We start from the raw sequence: 24,767 nt of genomic DNA, 5'->3' as shown, positions 1-24,767 counted from the left end.
CTGACTTATTACCTAGGCATTGAAGTGTGCCAGACAGGCGGAGGCATTGCGTTGTCACAAGAAAGATATGCTCAGAAGATTCTTGAAGAATTTGGTATGCGAGATTGCAATCATGTTCATATACCTATGGATGTTAATGTAAAGCTTGGAAAGTCATCTCGAGAGAAAAACATTGACGAAAGAGAGTACATGAGGAGTGTTGGGTATCTCTGGTACCTATTACATACAAGACATGATCTTTCTTTCAGCGTTGGTGTACTAAGTAGGTATATGCAAGAGCCTAAGGAGTCTCACGGAGCGGCCTTGAAGCAAGTCATGAGGTACGTACGCGGTACTACTTCTTTTGGTCTACGTTATGGACGAGCTGAACGTCAAAGACTGATAGGCTTTAGTGATAGTTCTCACAATATTGATGTTGATGATGGCAAGAGTACGACCGGACATATTTTCTATCTTGGTGATAATCCTATAACTTGGTGCTCTCTAAAACAAGAGATTGTGGCTTTATCATCATGTGAAGCGGAGTTTATGGCTGCTACTGAAGCTGCAAAACAAGCAATTTGGCTCCAAGAGCTCTTAAAAGAAGTCGTAGGAGATGTTTGCGAGAAGGTGATCATACGAGTTGATAACAAATCGGCGATTGCGCTCACTAAGAATCATGTTTTCCATGGGTGAAGTAAACACATCCACAGGAGGTTTCACTTCATACGAGAATGTGTTGAGAATGATCAAGTTGAAGTAGAACATGTTCCGGGAACTGAACAAAGAGCCGATATACTCACAAAGTCGCTTAGCCGAGTTCGATTCAAGGAGATGAGGGAACTTATTGGTGTCCAAGTCATGTGTGAAAATGAAATCAAGCTTAAGGGGGAGAATGTTGGTTTAAGCTTGGAGTTAGCTTGAAACACAAGCTATCCTAATCCTAACTTGTTATGTTTATCTAAAAGGATTAGAAAATATTGAAAGTGTTATTTCTATTAGGATTAGGAGTTATCTAGTCTTATATATATTGATGGATATGATGTTGAATCAATCACGGATTGTGTGAGTGATTAGCTTTAGTCTTGAATTGTTTTGCTAAAGCTTTGAGTGATTAGCAAGAGAATGACTTTTTGTTAAAGTGATTGAGATTCTATATTATAAACTAGAGGTCTAGAAATGGTTGCAACTTGCAAGTTCGATTTCCGTTAGGTGGCTTTTTTAAAGAAAATTACTTTACCATGTGTTAAGCTTCGACCATATAGATATGATTCGGGTCCAAAACTTCCTAGTCATTCTAATTTTTTTTGTTAAAACTACACATCAAACTTGTACATGCTCTTTAGGAACTTGTCTGCGATGTAACGAACAAGAGAATTAGTGGTCATGGGCTTTCACCGAGTAATCATGAGCCTTAATCAAGTTAATTCTCAGACTTCTTCATTTGTTACAAACGTAAATCTATTTTCTTCTTAGAAATTTAAATATCTTGCTTCACATTTTCACAGTGAGGGTTCCCTTCATCACAAAAGACATTTTCTTTAAGAAAGCTATTTCTCACTCGATTGAAATCTATTAATTTTCAATGTATTTTTAGCGTTATTTATCATGTCAACATTTTTGAAAGTTTGTTAATAAATAAGACTTTATTACTCATAAATGGATAGGTGACACTTTTTCTTTTTCTATGGATTTCCATTGAAATGTTTTCCCACTCCCTTTTTCCAAACCGGTCGAGTCCACACTCTACATGATAAAGATATGTAAAAGGAAAAGTTGATTCTGATTTTCCACTATTAAATACGTAAAACATAAAATAAAATTATTAAAGTATGGCCTCACGCGGAGATGGTGGTACGACGGTGCATTTGACCTAGTAATCTCTCTCGATCATGTTCACAGACCATCATCACATGCCTAAGCGAGAATTATTGCTCAGTTGTTTTATTGCATTTTATTAAGCCTTATTTTGTGGGATTTATTATTTTCGTTCTCATCGTGTCCTCCCCAACCAATGTAAACTATACATATGTACATGCCTATTAGAGCACCATCGACGCAGTCTCTTGTGCATGTGTCTGTTAGATTAATTGTGATTAAAAAAATGAAAAATAGAAAAACACAGAAGACATGTTTCTTAATCAAGCTCTGTAAACAACGTCTCTTATGAGACAACTGTCAAAACATGAGTGGGTGGAGGTGAGGTTTGGTGTTTCGACCTTTTCGGCTTCTGCAAACATCATCCATGGTTGCTGCTGCTCACACCTTCCTCTCCTTCTCATTGCCTCCGCGCCTCCTCGTTTCTCCTTCGTCAACTCTCCGTTCCTCTTTCGGCGGCATCTCTCTCAACCTCCACCGTCGCCAATGTGTTTCCTTCTCCGCCTCCTCGAAGAAATCACTAACAGTGGTTTCAGCTGCGAAGGAAGCTCTCGCCGTGCTCAAGGGTAACTCCGATGTCGAAGGAGTTGTTACTTTGACACAAGAAGACACAGGTCCCTTCTCAATTTTGATTCTGGATGTGTAATTGGGTCACTGCTTAGTGTTTACATCGTATCTGATTTTCAAATTCACCAAGATTCCTTCCTTTTCTCCCAATCAGTGTTTGGCTTACTCGTTAGTTTAAGTTGCATTGGGATATATAGAATAAGAGAGAGTGTTCTTGGATGTGGATGAGAAGATTCTTGTCACTTTTAGGAATCATGATTGATGTTTGATCAACTTTAGTGGATGATCCTTCATCCATATATTTTTTTTGCATAAAAATGAAGTCGAATGTGTTTCTGTGATGATGTCAGGACCATTGATTGATTTAGATTTCAACAGGTTAGATCAGGAACAAATCCGCTTGAATGAGCTGCCTTAGAGATGGCAATACTTGAATCTTTTGCAGAAAGCGGTTCTCTGTTCACCATGGCAACCACACATCACGGAGAGCTTAAGATGCTTAAATACAGGTTTTATATTCTGCACTCCTGCCGTTTTTCTTGGATCATCCAATGTTTTAGAGAGTATTAACTTCTTCTTTTTTCACATATTTTGGTAGCAATTCTTGCGTTGGAGAATGCTTGCATGGAGTTTGATGACCTGAACTTGAAGCCCACTTTCAAAATCTTGTGGGGAGTACCAGGTTTAGCTACTGAATCATCTAAGACTATTTTCTTACCCCTGAACATCGGCTTTATAATGTTTCACTAAGCCATGTCTGAAAATGATCGTCAGGTCGTCCGAATGCAATAAACATAGCCGAAAGATTGGGGCTTCCATGTGATATCATCAACAGTGCTCGTGGACTATATGGTTCTGCAAGTGCGGAGATCAATGAGGTCATACTTGCAGTGCCGGTCTTGAGTTTAGAACGACTAGAAGCAAGAAAAAAAAATGGGCTGCTATGTATGTTCATTAAAAGTAACATTTGGCTATAGGGGAGGTTCGAACCCAGGGAATTGTAAGTGTGCACTGATACCTAGCCACTGCACCAAAGGCGCTAAACAGAATTGAAGGCCGAAATTTTGTTTATGAAGTTGACGGCCGGAAGCTAATGCTTCTGCCGCTTCCCCTCAAGGCCGGTACTGCATACTTGACATGGAACGGTACAAGCAAGATTATCAGAGGCTTTTAAACGAGTCACATCGTTATATAAGGTAAGAAGAAGCTATGGTTGTCTCAGAGCATTAAACAAGATTCAAGACCCAAGAATTAGGAGCTTGCACACTCTTATAAGCTTCTCTTTATGGTTCTTAACCTTGCTCAACGAGCTGAGTGTCAGGTATTGTAATGAAGAGGAAGAAAATCACATGTTTTATAATTTTTTTTAAAAAACTTATAATTAAGATATTTGCAATAAACCATCTAAATGTTCAAATCTCTTTCTAAGTCTCTTAACTCACTTTTATGCTTTAAAAACTATTAAAAATTAGTTAAGAGACCTTTTAAAAGGTTTATGGATAATGATGCTCTTAAACTATACATGCCAACTTGGCAACTTCATTGCTCCGTACCGCACGAGAAACAACAGTGCGGTTATGTCGGTAGGTTATTAGTAAATAGTACCATGTCAATTTAACGTGATTAACAAAATTATTATTAGATCATTGTCGTTATCATTTAAGTTAAAAACACTTAGTGTGATCATTTGGACTGGAAGAGTTTTGACTTGTGAGCGTATCTGTTGTTCGATTTTGACAATGATAATGTACATTCAATATTTATTACTTCCTTGTATTATATTACGGCTTGATTGATGCAATTTCTTTGATCGCTATTTTTTTCTTCCCTTCTTGGTTTGAATAAAACGACAAATGTTTATCTCTGCTCGCTTTTGATTGTGTTTAATATAATTTGGATTGATACTTCACGTTATATTCTGGACCGACGTTGAGAGGACCCTGCCATGATTGTATATCAAACCAATTCCAACTAATAATTAATTGAGCCCTGGCCCTGCGTAAATATAACGTCATTTAGACGTCTGATTGGTTTTCACACGTCGGTGGATTGAAACGTTAGCTTCAACCCAATTTCTATGCGATTCATATTTGTTATAATGCAACTTAGACCATTTGGCGACTACTATGCAATTTATAAAACAACAAGTAATTTGTAATCTTTCAATAAACACCCGTTTTTTTTTTTTTTTTTTTTTTTTTGAACAACTCAATAAACACCAGTTAAGCGTTTTTTATTAATAGATTCCAACAAATGTATATTGAATCCGATCTTAGGTTGGAAGTTTCGTTTTTATTATTATGGAACAGTAAAACAATCAATCAGATTGAAATTTTTTTTTGTGCACAATTAATTAGTTATATATCATCAAATTAAACTGAACATATTCCTAGGTTGTAAAAGTCTAATCCACTGTTTGTTTTTCCTTCTTCACTGTTTTTTTTTAATATTCCACCGCGTGTTACGGCCAATGGTAGAATAAAAAAACCTAGACAAAGTTGTACACACTATAAATATTCAACCCCACCTTTTTCTTCTCCACACACTCTTTTCTCTAACTTTCTATCTAGCTTTCTTACAAGAAACACCAATGGCCAAACTAAACCAAACTTTCTTTCTAATCCTCTCAATCTGCTACTTCTTATCGCCGGCGCTCACTGCCGCCACCGCAGCCTCACGGGCTGGAGCTTCCAATAAAGCCGTAAACTTCATCCAATCATCTTGCAAAACCACCACATACCCAGCCGTCTGCTTCCACTCCCTCTCAGCCTACGCAAATGCCATACAAACAAGCCCTAAACGCTTAGCCGAGACCGCTCTAGCCGTTACCCTGAGCCGAGCCCAATCCACGAAACTCTTCGTCTCGCGTCTGACGCGTTTCAAGGGCCTTAAGAAGCGCGAGGTTGAAGCCATCAAGGATTGCGTGGAGGAGATCAACGATACCATTGACCGTTTAACTAAGTCGGTCCAAGAGATGAAGCTATGTGGGAGTGCCAAAAATCAAGAACAGTTTGCGTTCCACATGAGTAATGCTCAGACTTGGACTAGTGCGGCTTTGACCGATGAGAACACTTGCTCAGATGGTTTCTCGGGTCGGGTCACGGATGGAAGGATCAAGAACTCGGTTCGAGCTAGAATTGTTAACGTGGGCCACGAAACCAGCAACGCCTTGTCCTTGATTAATGCATTTGCTAAAAAGTATTAATTTATAACTAGTTTTAAGAAATATTGTGTCGTATCTCAAATATATAATATATATAATGGTGTCCGTAAATGTAATATATATGTCGATTTTGTTAGATGTTTTTCTTATGTGGTTTGTACCACTACTGTTCATGTGTATTATGATATATAAAAGTTCAAGAAGTTGAGGATTTAGATTACTTTTTTACAAAGTTACGAGTTGGCACATACTCGCTCCCTTCCACACGCATTACTTTCCTTCTGACAAGTTGGGCATACATTTTCAAGTTTTAACATCGACCTTTTTCAAACAACAGAGAAGTTGAAAAATAGACACATGCAATCTAAGTCTACTTAGTTGATATGAATCACTGCTTTGTAAACAATCAATTGAAAATGTTGGCGGCAAAACAATACTATTTTAATCAAAATAAATAGCCGAATAATTTATTTTATACAGTCGGCTTACCATATGGGATTTTATCTCTTAAAATGTATCTTGTTGAAAACAAACCATTAACAACTATATGAACAATAAAATCTAATAAAAGACTTAAAAGAATAAATCAAGTTGGTATTGCTGTTATAGATATTTTGGTATTCTTCGTTGGAACCACATGGGTTGTGTCTGATGGATACTAATTTTTTCAAAAGCGGTGTGCATAAACACATATTGTACGGATGCTAATCGAGCTACGTCTCTTTCAAGAAAAATATCTCTCGACCTGAAAGCCTACGTTTTTTTCGTGCAACAAGATACATTAAATTCAAAAGGGCCAGAAGCCCAAAGTTTACACAGCAGATAAAGGTAAATGAGTATTGGCGAGCCCATCGGCTAATCCATTAGCAGATCATGAAATGAAATCAAAACGACAAAAGGTGAAAGAGGATGAGGAAGAGAAAGCAAGAGAGTCAATGTCCGACAAGATCCCGAAGAGCTCGATCATCCAAATCCTCTTGTTGATTGCTCGAATGAGCATTTGTGAGCCCATGTTATTGTCACGACCTAACTTCTCCACTCCACCAACTCCACCCATTAACACATCTATTAAACCCACCTTCTCCACTATGTCACCTGCAATTAAAAAAAAAAAAAATCAGAGAGAAGAGAAGGGAAGAGAAAAGAAAAGAGGGGGAGGTGAGAAGAAGGATTTGGAGAGGTTGAGGTCGTCACCGGAGTTCGTTATAGCCTCTGCACCCCGTGACCGTGTTGAGCTCGCCACCACCGTTAATCGCAGGTAACCACCGCGAAAATCCCATGATTTAAGTTCAGTTTCGGTTCCGTTTAGTAAATCGCCCATAACTTCCTAACCGTTGAGAATTTCGTGCCTTCAAGACCATCATCGTGTTCCTCTCATCAAGACGAAGCCATAGACACCAACCGCGCCGCGATTGGAGCCCGGACGAGCCCTCACGCGCCTCCAGAAGATCACCCTGCGCGCGCGCGTGAAACGCACGCGCCGCCGCCCCCACCGCAGCTCCGCCGTCGCCGCCGGCCAACTTTCCGGTAAGACGCCGCCGCAGCTCCGCCGCCGCCGCCGGTGACCGACACCGGTGACTCGGTCAACTCGGCCGAGTCAACTCGGTTGACTCGGTTAACCGGTTGGTTAGCCGGTTTAAATTGATTTCAATTCGGTTAGGTTAAACCGGTCGGTTAAAATCAATTGAAAATCGGTTAAGATAAACCGGATTAATTAATTAATTAAATAATTAATTAAATAATTGATCTTTGACCAGCAGGTTGACTTTCCCGTAAATAACCGTTTTAAACCGTTCGAAAGGCGTTCTGACTCGGAATTTCGATCTGATTTCAGATTTGGAGTCCATTTGAGCAGTTGGAGTTCATAGATACCACTCCTCTTCCTTGCTAAGGTGAGTGTCTATTCCGAACTTCTCGTTCACGGCTTAGGATTCCGAATAAATATAATTTATTTCTAATATGTTCCGTCTGCTTGAATCGAGTCTGTCATTGCTTGTTTGGTTATTAGGTTCTTTGCTTAAACCGGAAATAGGGTGGTAGATGGTTCAACAATGATTGATTCACTTGATATAATTCTTAGTTATGGATATGTTTGGGGCGGCTACAGGAAGGTGTTCCTGTATGTCAGATTGTTTGTAAGGGTACGGCCAGATTCAGTCGACCGTCTGGACCGTATTCTGGAGAGGTCGATAAATCGTCTAAGGGCGGTGTTACCGAGCACTTAGGTCGGCGTGTTTCATTTGGCCTGTTAGTGGGCAGCGAGTTTACACCTCGCTAGGACCATTGTTTGTTGCTTGGGTACTTTAGGTATCGTGTTTGACATGTATTAGATTTAAATTATAATTATTCGAAATGTTATGTCCGTGTTCCCGGACTTCGGGATAGCATCCCATACCTCATTGGGCGATTCCCCTGTCGCTCACCCCTCACTCTTTCCCCCTTTTAGGTGAGATCAATGAGCAGGAGTGATCCTATCAGACTTGGGCCTCTTGGTGCTATTTGGGGCTTTTGGGCTTTTACTACTATCGGGCTTTGGACTTCTATCACTCTTTTCGTTTTATCGCTTTTGGGCATTTGAGCTGCTATCTATCGCTTATGTTTATTTCCCATTTCAAACTTTTGGTTTATGTCGTATTTTATATTTCGGATGTTATCGTTATCGGGCCTTTTGGCCTTATGCTATCGTATTGACTTTTATATTATGATGGAGATTATTATTATTATTTGAGTTATATTATTATTTTATTTCCGTTTTTATTTATTATTATATCTCGAAAGTGACGGGTGTCACATTTTGGTATCAGAGCGGGTTCCGTCCCGGCTCCGACCCGGGATGGCGATTCGTGGAGACTCGGTTTTAATTTGGTTTTATACGGTTTTGGAAGTCTTAGTGGAGATTTGGGAATTTTAAAAATTAAAACCAATAACACCGTTTCGTCCGATATTACTCCTTTAATTAAAGAATTCATTGCTCATCGGAAGTTGACTTATTTGTGCCCCATTTCTGATGCCGCCAAAGAGAAGAGCCAACTGTGCCTAGATCGACAGAGATGCTAGAGAGGCAGGAGCTGAACATGAGCAGCGTGCAGTTCCCCAGCCTGTTGCTCCACCGATTGATCAGGAGGCCATGAGGCAGATGGTTTTGGATGCAGCTAGACAGGCTGCTCAGGAGGCAGTTCAGCAGATTGCTCAGGAGGTTGCTCGTCAGATGGCTCCAGTTCAGCAGTTTCCCGCTCAGCAGTTTGCTCAGGGTGCTCAGGATCTACCGCCACCACCACCTCGACCACATGTTTACCCAGTTTATGATGAGAGGTTTTACAGGCTGACATGCCATATGAGGAATATGGATATGGAGCATTTTAGCGGGACAGTGGATGCTATAGCTGCATATGATTGGAAGCTAAATCTGGTACGGAAGTTGGAGATTATTGAATGTCCACCGGAGATGTCTCTTAGATTGACTATGCAGTATTTGCGTGGAGATGCACTAGTGTGGTGGGAAGGAATTCGTTTGAACCATGTTGGACCAGAGAGGCTTACCTTTAAAGATTTCATCTGCGATTTCGATAGGAAGTACTTCCCGAAGGAAGCTATGAATAAGCAGAAAAGAGACTTTGATCATGTAAGCCAGGGTTAGATGTCTGTCAGGGAGTATGAGCAGAAGTTTAACCAACTTCGCAGATTTGTTGGGACTGGAATTTCAGAGGAGGACCTGATCAGGAAGTTTTTGGATGGGATGCGGGTCAATATTCGTAACAGGTGTCGTGTCGTCACTTACCATAGATTGGGAGATTTGGTGGAGAAAGCTTCTGAGCAGGAGGCAGGACTGGAAGAAGAGCGGAAATTTACGAAAGCATTTCAGGTTAAGTCTGGAAAAGCTCCTGAGTCCCAGAAGAGAACAGGGGACCAGTCTGAATCACATGATTGTTTCCGTTGCCGTCGCCGTCATAGCGGAAAGTGCTTCAAGTGTTTTGTTTGTGGTCAGTGGGGACACACTTCGAGATATTGTCACGATAAGCCAGTGGATACGCCTCTAGTCAGACAGGTTGCAGCCCCAGCAGTGGCCGACGTGATTTGTTACGGTTGTAACCAGTCTGGTCATATCTTCAGAGATTGCCCGAAGAGGAGTAATGCGGCGCTTCCACCACCACCAAAGCGTCTAGCCATCGCTCCACGTGTATTTACAGTTGGAGATCACCAGGGAGCCGAGATGATAGCGGGTATGTGTTCTTATCACGCTTGTTGTGTTTAAAAATTTTGGTTTCATGGTTATCATGTGTAGTTAGTAAAAAAATTTGTGTAGGATCGGTTTTGGTTGGAGGTGAGTCAGCTCATACGTTATTCGACACGGGAGCTTCTCATAGTTTTGTGAGTCCGCGTTTAGTTAAGTCTTGGTGTTTTCGGGGAGTCTTCGAACCAAAGACTAAGGAAATCCAGACTGCCGGCACAGAGAGATTGGGAACAGTTGGTATTCATCGCGACGTACCAGTTATGCTTGGAGGAGTAGATTTGCTCGCAGATTTAACGGAGATGGAGATGAGTTTCTATGATGTCATACTTGGGATGGATTGGTTGACGCGACATCGAGTGATTTTGGATTGCCCCGAGGCAAGAGTTAATGTTCCTAGAGCCAAAGAGAAGATCACTTTCCAAGGGATTCAAACACATCGATTAGTTCCTATTGTATCTATGCTGCGTGCTGAGGAATTATTGGAGAATGGAGCAGAGGGATTTTTGGCGACCATTTCAATGGCTAAGGATGATGGGCAACAGCTTGAGCTGCAGGATATTCCAGTGGTTGCTGAGTATGAAGATGTTTTTGAAGCCTTAAAAGGGCCACCACCAGCTAGAAGTGATGTTCTTACGATTGAGGTGGAACCAGGAGCAGCACCGGTTTCACGAGCCCCTTACCGTCTAGCACCACCTGAGATGGCTGAGTTGAAGAAGCAGCTGGAGGAACTATCAAGGAAGGGTTTTATCAGACCAAGTACTTCACCGTGGGGAGCACCAGTGTTGTTTGTGAAGAAGAAGGATGGAAGTTTTAGACTCTGTATCGACTACAGAGGTTTGAACAAACTCACCATCAAGAATAAGTATCCGCTTCCGCGCATCGACGAGTTGTTGGATCAGTTGCAGGGAGCTTCATGGTTTTCTAAGATTGACTTGACCTCAGGATACCACCAGATTGCAATAGCTGATCGGGATGTGCAGAAGACGGCCTTCCGTACACGTTATGGACATTATGAGTTCGTGGTGATGCCATTTGGTTTAACGAACGCACCGGCAGCATTCATGAAGCTTATGAATGATGTGTTTCGCGAACATTTGGATAAGTGTGTGATTTTTTTCATAGACGATATCCTTGTTTATTCTCGAAGTAGAGAAGAGCATGCCGAGCACTTACGGATTGTGTTGGGGAAGCTTAGAGAGCATCGACTGTTTGCTAAGTTGAGTAAGTGCAGCTTCTGGCAGAGGAAGATTGGATTTCTTGGTCATGTGGTTTCAGAAGAAGGAGTTGCTGTGGATTCAGAAAAGATTGCTGCAATTTCCGAATGGCCAGCACCCAAAAGTGCGACTGAGGTTCGCAGTTTTCTTTGTTTGGCAGGGTACTACAGGAAGTACGTCAAAGATTTTTCTAGCATTGCGAAGCCAATGACGAAGCTTACGGGCAAAGATGTTAAGTTTGATTGGTCAGGCGATTGCTCGAGGAGTTTCGCTAAGTTGAAGCGACAACTGACACAGACGCCCGTTTTGGTACTTCCGAGGCCAGGGATACCATATGAGGTCTACACTGATGCGTCAGGAACCGGATTGGGATGTGTATTGATGCAGGAGGGTAAGGTCATTGCATATGCATCACGCCAGTTGAGGCCTCACGAGGTCAACTATCCTACGCATGATTTGGAGTTAGCAGGAGTCGTTTTTGCATTAAAGATCTGGAGGTCATATTTGTATGGAGAGAAGGTGAAGATTTTCACAGACCACCAGAGTCTGAAGTACATATTTACTCAGACGGATTTGAATTTGAGGCAGCGTAGATGGATGGAGTTGTTAGCAGACTACAACTTGGAGATTACTTATCATCCGGGAAAAGCTAATCAGGTGGCAGATGCTTTGAGTAGGCGCAGAAGCGATGTTTCAGGAACCAAAGAGGTTCGTGAGCTTACTGGGATGCTCTCTAGCCTCAGATTGTGTGCTACTACTGTGGACGAAGACACCGTTTGTCTCGAGGCTGTAGAGCAGGCAGATTTGCTGAGTAAAATACGCAAAGCTCAGGATGCTGATGAGGCTTTGTGTAAGCAGATCGAGATTGAGAGTATTGGATATCATACAGCTTCGAGTGGGATGTTCATGTATCGGAACAGGGTTTGTGTGCCTAATGACGAGTTGTTAAAAAAGGAAATCTTGCAGCAGGCACACCACTCGCGTTTCTCTATCCATCCAGGAAACACCAAGATGTACAAGGATCTCAAGCGTTATTATCATTGGCCTGGCATGAAGAGGGATGTTGCTTCATTTATATTGCAGTGTCAGACGTGTCAGATGGTCAAGGCCGAGCATCAGGTGCCTAGCGGGTTATTGCAGAACCTGCCATTGCCAGAGTGGAAATGGGACATGGTAACTATGGATTTTGTGACGGGGTTTCCGTCCACCTTAGGAGGAAAGAATGCAATATGGGTAATCGTGGATAGACTTACCAAGTCAGCCCATTTTCTAGCTATTAAGAAGACGGACAGAGCTGATCAGTTAGCACAGACTTACATCAGCGAGATTGTGAGATTGCATGGAATTCCTGTCAGCATTGTATCAGATCGAGATACAAAGTTTACGTCCGAATTTTGGAGAGCCTTCCAGAAGGCGCTTGGGACGAAAGTGCATATGAGTACGGCTTATCACCCGCAGACAGACAGTCAATCAGAGAGGACTATTCAGACCTTACAGGATATGCTCAGGGCTTGCGTCTTAGATTGGGAGGGTAGTTGGGTGAAGTATCTACCTCTAGCCGAGTTTGCCTACAACAACAGCTATCATTCGAGTATTGGGATGGCACCATATGAGGCTCTATATGGTAGGCCTTGTCGCACACCACTTTGTTGGACAGAAGTGGGGGAGCGGCGTGAGATAGAACCAGCTATGGTTCAGGAGACGATAGAGCAAGTTGAGATGCTCAAGGTTCGGCTTAAGGAAGCCCATGACCGTCAGAAGAGTTATGCAGATAAGCGGCGTAAGGATTTGGAGTTCCAGGTTGGCGACCTTGTATACCTGAAAATGAGGACATTTCAAGGAGGATCTAAGACTCGGAAGCTGAAGAAACTTAAACCAAGATATATGGGACCATACCCGATTTTGGAGCGAATTGGAGCAGTTGCTTACTGATTGGATTTATCGGAAGAGTTATCAGACTTCCATGACGTGTTTCATGTTTCGGTTTTAAGGAAAGTCGTGAGAGAACCAGAGCTCATTTTGCAACAGCCGCCCAGTGACCTTGATAGAAATTTGGGTGCGCCGTGTCAGCCACTGGAGATATTGGATCGCCAAGTGAGAGCAGATAATGGTATGATGACCATGTTGGTCAAAGTTCGTTGGGAGAGAAACGGGATTCTGGAGGAGACCTGGGAGTCTGAGCCGCACATGAGGATTGATTATCCAGAACTTTTTCGGGATGATGTTGGGCAGTAAGTTCTTGACTCGAATTCGGGACGAATTCCTTATTAGTGGGGGAGAATTGTCACGACCAAACTTCTCCACTCCACCAACTCCACCCATTAACACATCTATTAAACCCACCTTCTCCACTATGTCACCTGCAATTAAAAGAAAAAAAAAAATCAGAGAGAAGAGAAGAGAAGAGTAGAGAAGAGAAGGGAAGAGAAAAGAAAAGAGGGGGAGGTGAGAAGAAGGATTTGGAGAGGTTGAGGTCGTCACCGGAGTTTGTTATAGCCTCTGCACCCCGTGACCGTGTTGAGCTCGCCACCACCGTTAATCGCAGGTAACCACCGCGAAAATCCCATGATTTAAGTTCAGTTTCGGTTCCATTTAGTAAATCGCCCATAACTTCCTAACCGTTGAGAATTTCGTGCCTTCAAGACCATCATCGTGTTCCTCTCGTCAAGACGAAGCCATAGACACCAACCGCGCCGCGATTGGAGCCCGGACGAGCCCTCACGCGCCTCCAGAAGATCACCCTGCGCGCGCGCGTGAAACGCACGCGCCGCCGCCGCCACCGCAGCTCCGCCGTCGCCGCCGGCCAACTTTCCGGTAAGACGCCGCCGCAGCTCCGCCGCCGCCGCCGGTGACCGACACCGGTGACTCGGTCTCGGCCGAGTCAACTCAGCGAGTCAACTCGGTTGACTCGGTTAACCGGTTGGTTAGCCGGTTTAAATTGATTTCAATTCGGTTAGGTTAAACCGGTCGGTTAAAATCAATTGGAAATCGGTTAAGATAAACCGGATTAATTAATTAATTAAATAATTAATTAAATAATTGATCTTTGACCAGCGGGTTGACTTTCCCGTAAATACCCGTTTTAAACCGTTCGAAAGGCGTTCTGACTCGGAATTTCGATCTGATTTCAGATTTGGAGTCCATTTGAGCAGTTGGAGTTCATAGATACCACTCCTCTTCCTTGCTAAGGTGAGTGTCTATTCCGAACTTCTCGTTCACAGCTTAGGATTCCGAATAAATATAATTTATTTCTAATATGTTCCGTCTGCTTGAATCGAGTCTGTCATTGCTTGTTTGGTTATTAGGTTCTTTGCTTAAACCGAAACTAGGGTGGTAGATGGTTCAACAATGATTGATTCACTTGATATAATTCTTAGTTATGGATATGTTTGGGGCGGCTACAGGAAGGTGTTCATGTATGTCAGATTGTTTGTAAGGGTACGGCCAGATTCAGTCGACCGTCTGGACCGTATTCTGGAGAGGTCGATAAATCGTCTAAGGGCGGTGTTACCGAGCACTTAGGTCGGCGTGTTTCATTTGGCCTGTTAGTGGGCAGCGAGTGTACACCTCGCTAGGACCATTGTTTGTTGCTTGGGTACTTTAGGTACCGTGTTTGACATGTATTAGATTTAAATTATAATTATTCGAAATGTTATGTCCGTGTTCCCGGACTTCGGGATAGCATCCCATACCTCATTGGGCGATTCCCCTGTCGCTCACCCCTCACTCTTTCCCCCTTTTAGGTGAGATCAATGAGGAGGAGTGATCCTATCAGACTTGGGCCTCTTGGTGCTATTTGGGGCTTTTGGGCTTTTACTACTATCGGGCTTTGGACTTCTATCACTCTTTTCGTTTTATCGCTTTTGGGCATTTGAGCTCCCATCTATCGCTTATGTTTATTTCCCATTTTAAAATTTTGGTTTATGTCGTATTTTATATTTCGGATGTTATCGTTATCGGGCCTTTTGGCCTTATGCTATCGTATTGACTTTTATATTATGATGGAGATTATTATTATTATTTGAGTTGTATTATTATTTTATTTCCGCTTTTATTTATTATTATATTTCGAAAGTGACGGGTGTCACAGTTATAGTCTGGGATATTATGCATTATTGGCTGTAAAGCTTTTTCATATTCTTCTTTTATTTTCCGGTATTACTCCAACATGAATGAGATGAAATGAGAAGAATATAAAATTGATGGAATAAAGGAATTTTGAGGAAGAAAATGCCTCCCCACTAATGAATTTATTTTATTTATTTTGTTTTGGCAAATAAATTGTAGACACATTTATAAGAATTAGCAAGAAGATAGTGTGATTGATTTAGTGGAACGTTGTTCTTCTATAATACACACCGTTTGCATCCATGCCTTATTATTCATAAACAAGTAATGCTAGTATCAGAGCCGGTCCTATAGTTATTGAGGCCAGAAGCAAAAATAAAATTTTGGGCTCTTAACTAATGTATTAAAAAAAGGAAAGAAAATTAGTGAGGAGAAGAAGCATCGAACACATAAACTGACACCTATTAAAAAACATTCTACCACTAGACTAGCAAGAGTTTTGTCAATTTTGTGGCCGGTATTACTTATAAAAATATTAGGGCCGCAAGCTGTTGCTTCATTTGCTTGGCCTCAGGGCCGGCACTGGCTAGTATGTTGGATATCTTATAATATAAACTACCAAATCGATGAAATCTTAATCTTTAATATATCAACTTAATATTATATATACATATACAACATATATAAAATATAAATTTGCAATATTGGATATATAGCTTATATGTGATTATATAATAAATCTTATGATAGTATATAATATATAAAGAGAGTATTTCTTATTAAAAAAAAATAATCAAAAAATATGTGAGAGAATAAGATAGAGATCTCTCTGCAAAGAAACTTTAAGATACTGAGTTTTATATCCGTCATGCATCTGTTGGTTTTAATAACTAAAAAGAATTGAAACATAATTTTTTCACTTAAAATATTTTTCTCTCTCTTTTCTTAGAAATTTTGGTAGTTTCTGCTGATAAAATTGTCCTAAGAACACATGCAGTGGTGATCTTTCAGTCTGCTTGAACCATTAGATACTCCTTTGCATATGTGTCACTTAATAACATGTACAACTGTATTTCTATTAAAATTTTATTTGTTTAATTTATTTATATTGTAATTAAAACCATCTCTAATTTTACTCTATATTTTACTCTAAAATATAGTGAAAATGGAGTAACGAAGAAACAATAAAACATTACTTCATTTATAGTATTTTTATCTTTTGTTCGTTACTCAATTTTTATTCTATTTTGAAATAAAATATGAAATGAGGTTGAAAATGTCCTAAATGAAAAAGAGATTCTTGGGAAAAAACTACCGGTAATGATGCTCTAAGAACCTAAAACTTCTTACATTAATGGGGATTACAAAGTTAGAGAATTTTCTAGTATCAATCAAATTAAAATTAACAAGCTAAGAAAGTTATGAGATATATGGCACCTCAATATGGACTTGACACTACAATACAACTTGATATTTCAAATAACGTGCAGTAATACAACTTGATATTTCAAATAACGTGCTACTGCTTGTAGATTTGTGTGTGTGTGACGACGTGTTTTAATATGCAATTTAGGATATATATGGATATTTTGGGAGCAGACATAATGATTTGGGGGCCACATTCAGGGATTCAGCTGCGTCGATTCCGTTACAAGGACGATTAGAACCTTATCTCACATTCATTGGTTTATATGCTTTTCTGCTAAATATCATATAAAAAGTAAGATTTACGACAAGTTGAATCTAAAGAGTTACTAGTCACGTTGGCAAAAAGAAATAAAAACAAGGTGGGATTAGAGTTAGGAGCGATAGTGTTACGTACCTCGCCGACACTGCACCAGAAAATGGCGGAAGTGGAAAGCGAAGTGTGGTTGTGAAGAACATTGCTTCTGTTTCTAAAGGTAGAATGCAGGCCAGCTTCCTAAGCACTGTTGATGGCCATGTTGTTGATAATTAAAATTATATATTTGTTTTTTTTACATTAGCCATGTTTGTTTCATAGACGCGGCGGCAAAGATGCGTGTCTAAAAAATAACAAACGATGGAGAGAAATAACGACATGACAATGGCAATTGTTCCATGTATGAATTGAGTTGCAACATCTTCAAACGAGCTGTTTTTAATGAGATGCTGATGTGGCCTTTGATATTTTTGATCGCACATTATTGATGCCGCGTCTAATAAACATGGCTATTCACTAAGGACGATTAGAACCTTAAATGTTGGAGCGGGTTCCATTACGTTCACAATTTGACTTCCACGATGGTCACTAGTCTATTACTAGAGTATCATTCAAAACGATAAAACCATTGAAAATTATCAACTTGTTGTCGACTCCAATTGCTATGAAAGAGACCACGAATTGGCCATGGAGAAATGATCTATTAGCCAATTAAATACATCATTCCAAATGTTATTAATGCTTAGTTAAACAAATAATATTATGTTTGGCTCATAACTGCAAATTCCCAGTTTACAAACAAAAAAAATAACTGCAAATTCCTTATCCCAGACTCGGTGTCTTAGCCGTGTGTTGCTGTTGTGACAAAAAAAAAAGCCGTGTGTTGCTTTCACGTGTTAGATATTTCTATTTATTTTTTTCTCATTTTCCTTTATAAAATATCTTCATTCATGCAATCAAATTCCCACTTGCGTATTATTTTTTCTGTTAAATGAATATCATCTAAATAATTTCTCTATATATAAACCTCAGTTAAATAGAAACGCTACAACATCTCACATTCACAATCTCACAAACCTCTTATAAGTTATAATATATAAGAATGGCTGGATCTTTTAGATTTAATCATCACTTCTGTTAAATTCCCACTTGCGTATTATTTTTTCTGTTAAATGAATATCATCTAAATAATTTCTCTATATATAAACCTCAGTTAAATAGAAACGCTACAACATCTCACATTCACAATCTCACAAACCTCTTATAAGTTATAATATATAAGAATGGCTGGATCTTTTAGATTTAATCATCACTTCCTCGCATCTCTTCTCATAACCATTACCATAACCACGCTCAAGTCGGTCCATACAACAACAACAACAACAACAAACACGGAGTTCGTAAAATCATCATGCACATTCACAACATACCCAAGACTCTGTGTCACTTCACTCTCAACTCAATCCAGTCTCATCCAAACCAGCCACAAGCTCATAGCTCATGCGGCTCTCAACATCACATTAGCCTCGGCTAAAGCCACGTCAGCAATGATGGTACGTCTCTCGAGTAGTAGTCGGCTCAAGCCGAGAGAAGTCTCGGCCATGAGAGACTGCGTTGAGGAGCTAGGTGACACGTTGGAGGAGCTTAGGAAATCGATAGGTGAGATGGGTCAGCTAAGTGGCTCGAACTATGAGGTCTACATGAGTGATATTCAGACTTGGGTTAGCGCTGCTCTGACCAATGAGAACACGTGCTCGGATGGATTTGAAGGAGATGACATGAATGGGAAGGTTAAGGTTTTGGTTAGAGGGAGGATTTTGGTTATTGCTCATTTAACGAGTAATGCTTTAGCTTTGATTAATCACTTTGCTTCTATTCATGGTTAGAGAGACTGGTATTTTTTTATTTTTTTTATTGCAATTTCTGTTTGCTTTTGTCAGTTTGTGTGTATAACAAATAGTAATAATACAATGTATGTGTTCGTCTTTAAGATTCCTGAATCAATATGTACCAGAAAATGTTTAATACTTTTTTTTGCTATCCAATGTAGTTGTAGATATATCATTTTCATACTTTAACAACTTTCCAAAATAATTATAGAGAAAACAACTTTCTAATAACTCGAGTCAATACTAAGATCAGTTTATTCAAATATCTTCTGCTAATATACTTTGAAGTTTACATTATAATAATTTTAATAACATAGCTAGTATGGACATAGAAAAGTATGAAAAAGTCTACTGATTTAGTTATGTTTATGTGAAAACAACAAATTAAAAAGGAAACCCACGTGAAGCAAACTTTCTTTTTCTTCCACTTTTGTTGAATGATGGAGACCAACTACAGTTGTTGTTTTTTTTCTTTTTGGTCAATCCAACTGCAGTTGTTAGATTTTAGTTTTTACACATGGAATCCATCTTAAACATTTCACACTCAGAAATATTTTTAAAGGTTTAAAACATAAGAAAATACAAATAATTATTCTGTATCACGTTTACAAGAAAATTACAATATACTATACTACCGTAAAAAGAGCAACAAAAAAAACTAAAGTTGCCGATTCTGGTTAAGCTTTTTTTTTTTTTTTGAACTTTTGGTTAAGCATTTTCAATAAACCCACTTTAGTACAATTCAACAAAGATCTCCCAGACTGAACCACAGAGCATCATTAGAGCACTCGCAATGGTGTTACCCAAATAGAAATCTTTAGAAAAAGTGTATTTTGATTTTTTAAATATTATTTGTTTTTTCTTTTTCAGATAAAAAAAAATATATCAACCAATCGCGGGTCGCCACATGTCGTGGGGACCCGCAAATAGTGCAAGGATTCACTAAGAAAAAATTCTTATTTAGGAATTTTAAGAATTGAATCCTTAGCTTTTGGTGGGGTCCACTGATTATTTAATTATTTTTTCCCTAAAGACTCTCACTTAAGGATTCTCATTGCATATGCTCTTAGCGGTCAAAAATATAGATTCGTCTCTTTCTAATTTTATAATGATATATATCACTTTTGTAATTTAACTTTAAAACAAAAAAAAACTTAGCCAATGATAAATGAACAACTCGAGAGAGAGTAACTCAAAGGTGGTCCATCATTTCTTCCCCCGGAAACGTCTCTGGTGATTTTTCTACCTCTCTCCTCTTTTATAATATTACTTTTTATTATTTTACTAGTGGTTTGTCCGCGCTTCGCGCAGATTGTTGCTTTGGTTATTGGTTATATGGCTTATGATATTGTTGTGTTCTTTGCCATACTAAAGAGAGAGGTGTTATGTTGTGTTTTGAGTGGTGATGTTTTGGTTACGGTTGTTGTTTGACGGCGGTAATGAGCGTGATATGTGGAGTTACATATTTCTTGAATGTAGTTCAGCCTAGAACGGCCCCATTCAAAATTCTTTTTACAATCAAATAAGAACATTTTTAAAAATTTATTATACATATATTATATAATTCCACATTATATTTATTTATACCATATTTAATATGTTAACTATTATATAAAAAATTATGTTTTATTGTGTAATATCTCAATTTTTTTTTTTTAAACTAATATATAGATTTTTTGAGAAATAGAGATTTTTAAACTGCTGGTGGACTCAGGTCCGACTTTGAAATTGAATTGTAAGGCGGTGAAATGAAGCTTTGATCTTTGATCTTTTTGGCCCAAGAGGGAGGTTCATATTCAGAGAAATAAATGGAACCATCAATCTCCCTTGTTTATATATATCATGAGCATCATGTCTCTTTGAGTCATGTGCATGACCTCCTTCGTAGAAGATTGCATATTCCATTCAATCAATTCATTCTCAGTCAAAATACTCATTGGTATGAGAACATCAAATATAAATAGAGTAATCTAAACAATAAACGTGGTGTTGCGGAGAGCAATGGTTTGCCTATAATAGTGAAACAAATTTTAGAAATGAGTTTGACATAATAAGTTTGTTTGTTATATTCCCTTTATATAATCTTGATAGCTTAAGAATATAAAAAATATTGTTACTTATATATATATTATTTTTTTTGGAACGCTATTTTAGTTACTTTTATATAATATAGATTTTTGATCATAAATTATAAGTTCAACTGAAACCTATTTTTATCAAGTAAATCTTTCGGGTTCTTATAGCTTTTTTTTTGTCAAACGTCTTGTTATATTTTGTATTGAATATTACATATTTGTTTTTACATATTTTGCATATTGCTTTTAGGCCCACGTAATGATTTAGGAAGTGAAGCCGAAGTCTTAACCTTGTAACAAAAAAAAAGTCCTTGGAATTAAAAGACAAATTGTAAACTAAACTACATGCACTAAACCTCGTCAAGTAAGCTTTGCAGAAACAAAGGATAGAAACAACAACCAAATGACAAAATCAGATCTCGTTTCTTCATCCTGATTAAAATTGTTTATTATGCATGTATGTTTTAAATAAGCACATATCATTTTACAAAACGAGTCAACATACATAAAATCTAACTTAAACACAAACTGGAAATCAGTTCAGACACAACATCAAAATAAGTATGCTTGTTTGATGCTTCTCTTACCCCACTTGACAGAATGGTCATGTTCAGCTGGTTATTGGCGGAGTACGACGCGGGCAGAAATGGTATCTTGCTGCAAATCTCTGTAAATAAACTTGTAGTGTTTAGTGTGCTATTGAGTGAATGTTTCGGGAATAAATAAATGTGTGTCTGTAGGTTGTTGAAGATTTCTGAGTATACAATATTAGTAAGTCCATACTTTTTGTCCTATCTTTAACTTGGTGCTGTGAGAAGGTTATCCAGTTCCAGTAAAAGCTATGACTAATGAGTGTCTGTAGGGGTTTTATTTTGTAACGGTAACTGTTGGGATTCCTTTTAACATTGTTGTGTGGAGTAACTGTAATTGAAGCTACACATGCATGAAACAGAGTATTCTTAACTCGAAAATTGTGTAATCTATTGTGAAGAAAAGTAAACGAAATATAATAATGTTGTTGATAGTGATGATGGTACTCAGGCGCAGGAGAGGTGTTCAAGTCTGGTTTGGACTGATTCACTCTTGCTTCTATCTCGGATTGCCGTCTAGATATCTCGGTCTCGAGCACTGATGTTTCTTCCTTGGAGCTCATTCTTCTCTGTGGTTACCTACACAGTTTCCATTACACGCAAAAAAACTAATAAAACCATTGAGACAAAACATATAAAACTAACGACTGTTGAAGCATCATCATCTGCCTGTAATGTCTAATAGCTTCTTAGAAAGTGGCTTACGTAGTTAGAATCAGAGAGGAGACAGGTGTGCCCATTTATAAGGGACTCAATCTGACCAAACACGTCCTTCAAGAACTGAGTAGCTTCACACAGTACCGAAACTCTGCCACTGTTCTGCTGATTCAGTTCTGAGAAGAAAAAAAACGTTCATGGTTAAGACTAAAGCTAGCACCATCTTATTCAAAATGTAACCAGCTACAGCCTCGCAACTTGTTCATTCAAAATCAATTAGAAGCTCATTCAAATGCTCGCATATAATCCTCTCCCTAACAACCTTTTTAATCCTTTTGGGTACGTTACCTTTTCTAGGCATGTTGCAGCAAAAAGATGAAGGAAGATGAACAAATCTTATTATACACAAAAGGTAAATCAATCAACAGAAAAAAACAAATTTTCAATGTCAGAAGATTCTCACGCTTTTCACCTACAGAAGCATTGGCTTCATTAGTCGATATTGAAGGAGTTTTTGATCCCGTCTTCTTCTTCTTGCTTTAGTAAGAACATTCTCACCTGTAACCTAAAAGAAAAGTGATTGGTTCAAAGCAACCCAATCAATCTTATGTCAATGAATCTGACAATCATCAAACCACAAACCCAACAAACAAAAAAACCATAAAAATTTATGAAATTCGTCTATTGATTCCTCAAAAATTCTCACTTTATCACCATATTCATATCATATTAAGAAAAATGAAGAGTTTCAAAGAATAAGAGCTAACTTCTTCAGAAATACCAAAGCGTAAAAGCAAATCTACTTATCTCTCTCTCAGGCCTATGCCAGGAAGATAACTCCTTGAATAAGTTTCGGAGTTGAAGTTGTAATGTCCATGGCTGGAACTGGAGATATTTATACCCGAAGCTTTTGTAGGTTACTTTGAGGATTTGATGAGATTAATTGAATGCTGCAGATTGGGAGAGTGGGTTCATTACGTAGAGGCTAAGAGCAAATTAGGCGTCAATGCGAAGTTGAGACGTTACAAATAGGTGATCGTTATCTCTAATCTCTGCAACTTGTTGGCCGAGGTTGCAAAGGAATACCGCAAGAAGAAGGCCAAACTTATTCTCACTGGGCCTGAAATCTTTAGTAAAGCATAACACCCCCAAATCGAAAACAATATAAACAGAATACAATACAGAAGTCCAAATCAAAAAACAAAGCCCAAATCTAAAACATCCTTCAGCAAATGATAAATTGACAAGTGTCATAAAATGCCCCAAGGAAAGAGAAAAACTCTACTTTATTAGTATAGATACATAGATAGATGTCTAAGAGATTTAGTCAGATACCCCCACTAAAGGGGCTCTAACAGCAAACAAAGCACTAACCTCTCTCAATTTCTCCTCTTCTTCACACAAAATATAAATCAGCCAAGAGTGTAACTAATTGAACGAGGCCATTAATTTAGAGCAGCCATATCTTTAACCACTTTAACCGCTTCCATGGTCAATCTAGACTAACAGAGACACTGAAACACTAAATCCCATGCTTCTGCAATTTTAACATCAGAGCCAAAGCATCAACATATCTTTGACATAGACTCTTAAGCAGTAGTACTGTACATTACTTATTTTTTGAATTGAAGTAAAAAAAAAACTCTTTTACGACAAATGTGTGTCCCTTAAAAAAAACGGAAAATTTCAAAACTTCAATCTAAAACTTCAAACCATCTACCAACTTTTCTTAGTCTCCAATCTTCAATTTTCAATCATGTCTTGTGCCAAACCAGAACTGCAGGCCTCCTTCATGTTTCTTATCCTTCTTCTGGATCATAGAAAACTTGTTCCTCACTGTTTTATTTATTAACTTTGCTAGGAGAACAGGTGGTGAAGCTGTTTCTCCATGCCTTCTTCTATTTCTCTCTCTCCAAATGTTGTGCACTGTTGCTTGTAGCACATATCTGGTCCTAAAGGGAAGGAGCTTGTCTTGATTCTCATCTGTAATAATCCTCCTTATACCAGACCAGCTCACTGTATATTGCTCCTTTAGGACTCCTTTTGCCAGAACTTCCCAAATTTGTTCAGAAGACGATACTGGACATAACTTAATCTGGCTCACAATTTGACTCCTCAAACAAATCTATATCATACTTAATATCACCTGCTTTGATATGAGATTTCATTAGTACTAGACATTGACCCGCCCGACCGGGCGGGTATTTATTTTATGTTTTTAGTTTTTTAGTTTATATTAAATGATGTATTTGTAGTATTTAAACATAAAATTATATTGAAAATTAATCTTTGCAGTTATAATAAAAATTAAAATTAAAAATTTAATAAAATATACTGATATAAATTTTATTCTAATTAAAATAATATAGAGGTGGGTCATAAATGTTTTCCCGTTTCAAAATCTTAGCATCCCTTAAAAACAAACAAAAAAAAATTTATAAATACATAAAATATATATAAACATATTTGGAACTATAATATCTATTAAAATAAATTTGTTAAAGAAAAATAATATTGCGCTATTGTTGTTTATTTCTAGAGCTTGATCCGTGACCGTATAAATATTTGCTTTCACTTTAAATTTTTTCTTTGTACTAATGGTATAATATATATTTGTAAATTAAAATGTATTACATAATTGTTAGTATAATATTTTAAAACATAAAAATTTTATTTATTACTTTGAATAATTATATTTTATGATTTTAATTGTCTATTATATCACAATGTGTCATATAAAAAATCCAATATTTATAACTAATTGGACTTATAATA

At 38.4% G+C, this 24,767-nt stretch overlaps 2 protein-coding genes and 1 long non-coding RNA gene across 5 annotated transcripts; all 3 read left to right on the top strand.

Annotated features, from left to right (window-relative positions):
- The first annotated feature begins 1,807 nt into the window (after positions 1-1,807).
- Positions 1,808-3,833, top strand: LOC106351564. The gene is made up of 4 exons (XR_001271321.3): positions 1,808-2,471; positions 2,803-2,933; positions 3,023-3,106; positions 3,199-3,833. It is a non-coding gene; the product is annotated as an uncharacterized LOC106351564 (long non-coding RNA).
- Positions 3,834-4,901: 1,068 nt separating this feature from the next.
- Positions 4,902-5,802, top strand: LOC106347212 (pectinesterase inhibitor 11-like). The gene has a single exon (XM_013786720.2). It carries the CDS (start codon positions 5,015-5,017, stop codon positions 5,627-5,629), a length of 615 nt encoding a protein of 204 aa, XP_013642174.1. The 5' UTR covers positions 4,902-5,014; the 3' UTR covers positions 5,630-5,802.
- An 11,921-nt stretch (positions 5,803-17,723) lies between these two features.
- LOC125583968 (21 kDa protein-like) lies at positions 17,724-18,821 on the top strand. Of its 3 annotated transcripts, none has more exons than XM_048751606.1 (2): positions 17,724-17,893; positions 18,075-18,821. In XM_048751606.1, the coding sequence occupies exons 1-2, from the start codon at positions 17,884-17,886 to the stop codon at positions 18,665-18,667; spliced, it is 603 nt and encodes a 200-aa protein (XP_048607563.1). In that variant the 5' UTR covers positions 17,724-17,883; the 3' UTR covers positions 18,668-18,821. The 3 variants fall into 3 exon arrangements, with proteins under 3 accessions (XP_048607563.1, XP_048607562.1, XP_048607561.1); XM_048751605.1 differs by having other exon boundaries at positions 17,730-17,900; positions 18,082-18,821; XM_048751604.1 differs by having other exon boundaries at positions 17,731-18,821.
- The last annotated feature ends 5,946 nt before the right edge of the window (positions 18,822-24,767 follow it).

The sequence above is a fragment of the Brassica napus genome, chromosome C3 (assembly GCF_020379485.1).
Source record: "Brassica napus cultivar Da-Ae chromosome C3, Da-Ae, whole genome shotgun sequence".
Taxonomy (NCBI): domain Eukaryota; kingdom Viridiplantae; phylum Streptophyta; class Magnoliopsida; order Brassicales; family Brassicaceae; genus Brassica; species Brassica napus.
This window is presented reverse-complemented; position numbering and strand designations above follow the sequence as displayed.

Bases quoted from the DNA above. Each gene is read 5' to 3' on its own strand.
- LOC106347212 (XM_013786720.2), top strand. From the start codon at position 5,015: ATGGCCAAACTAAACCAAACTTTCTTTCTAATCCTCTCAATCTGCTAC.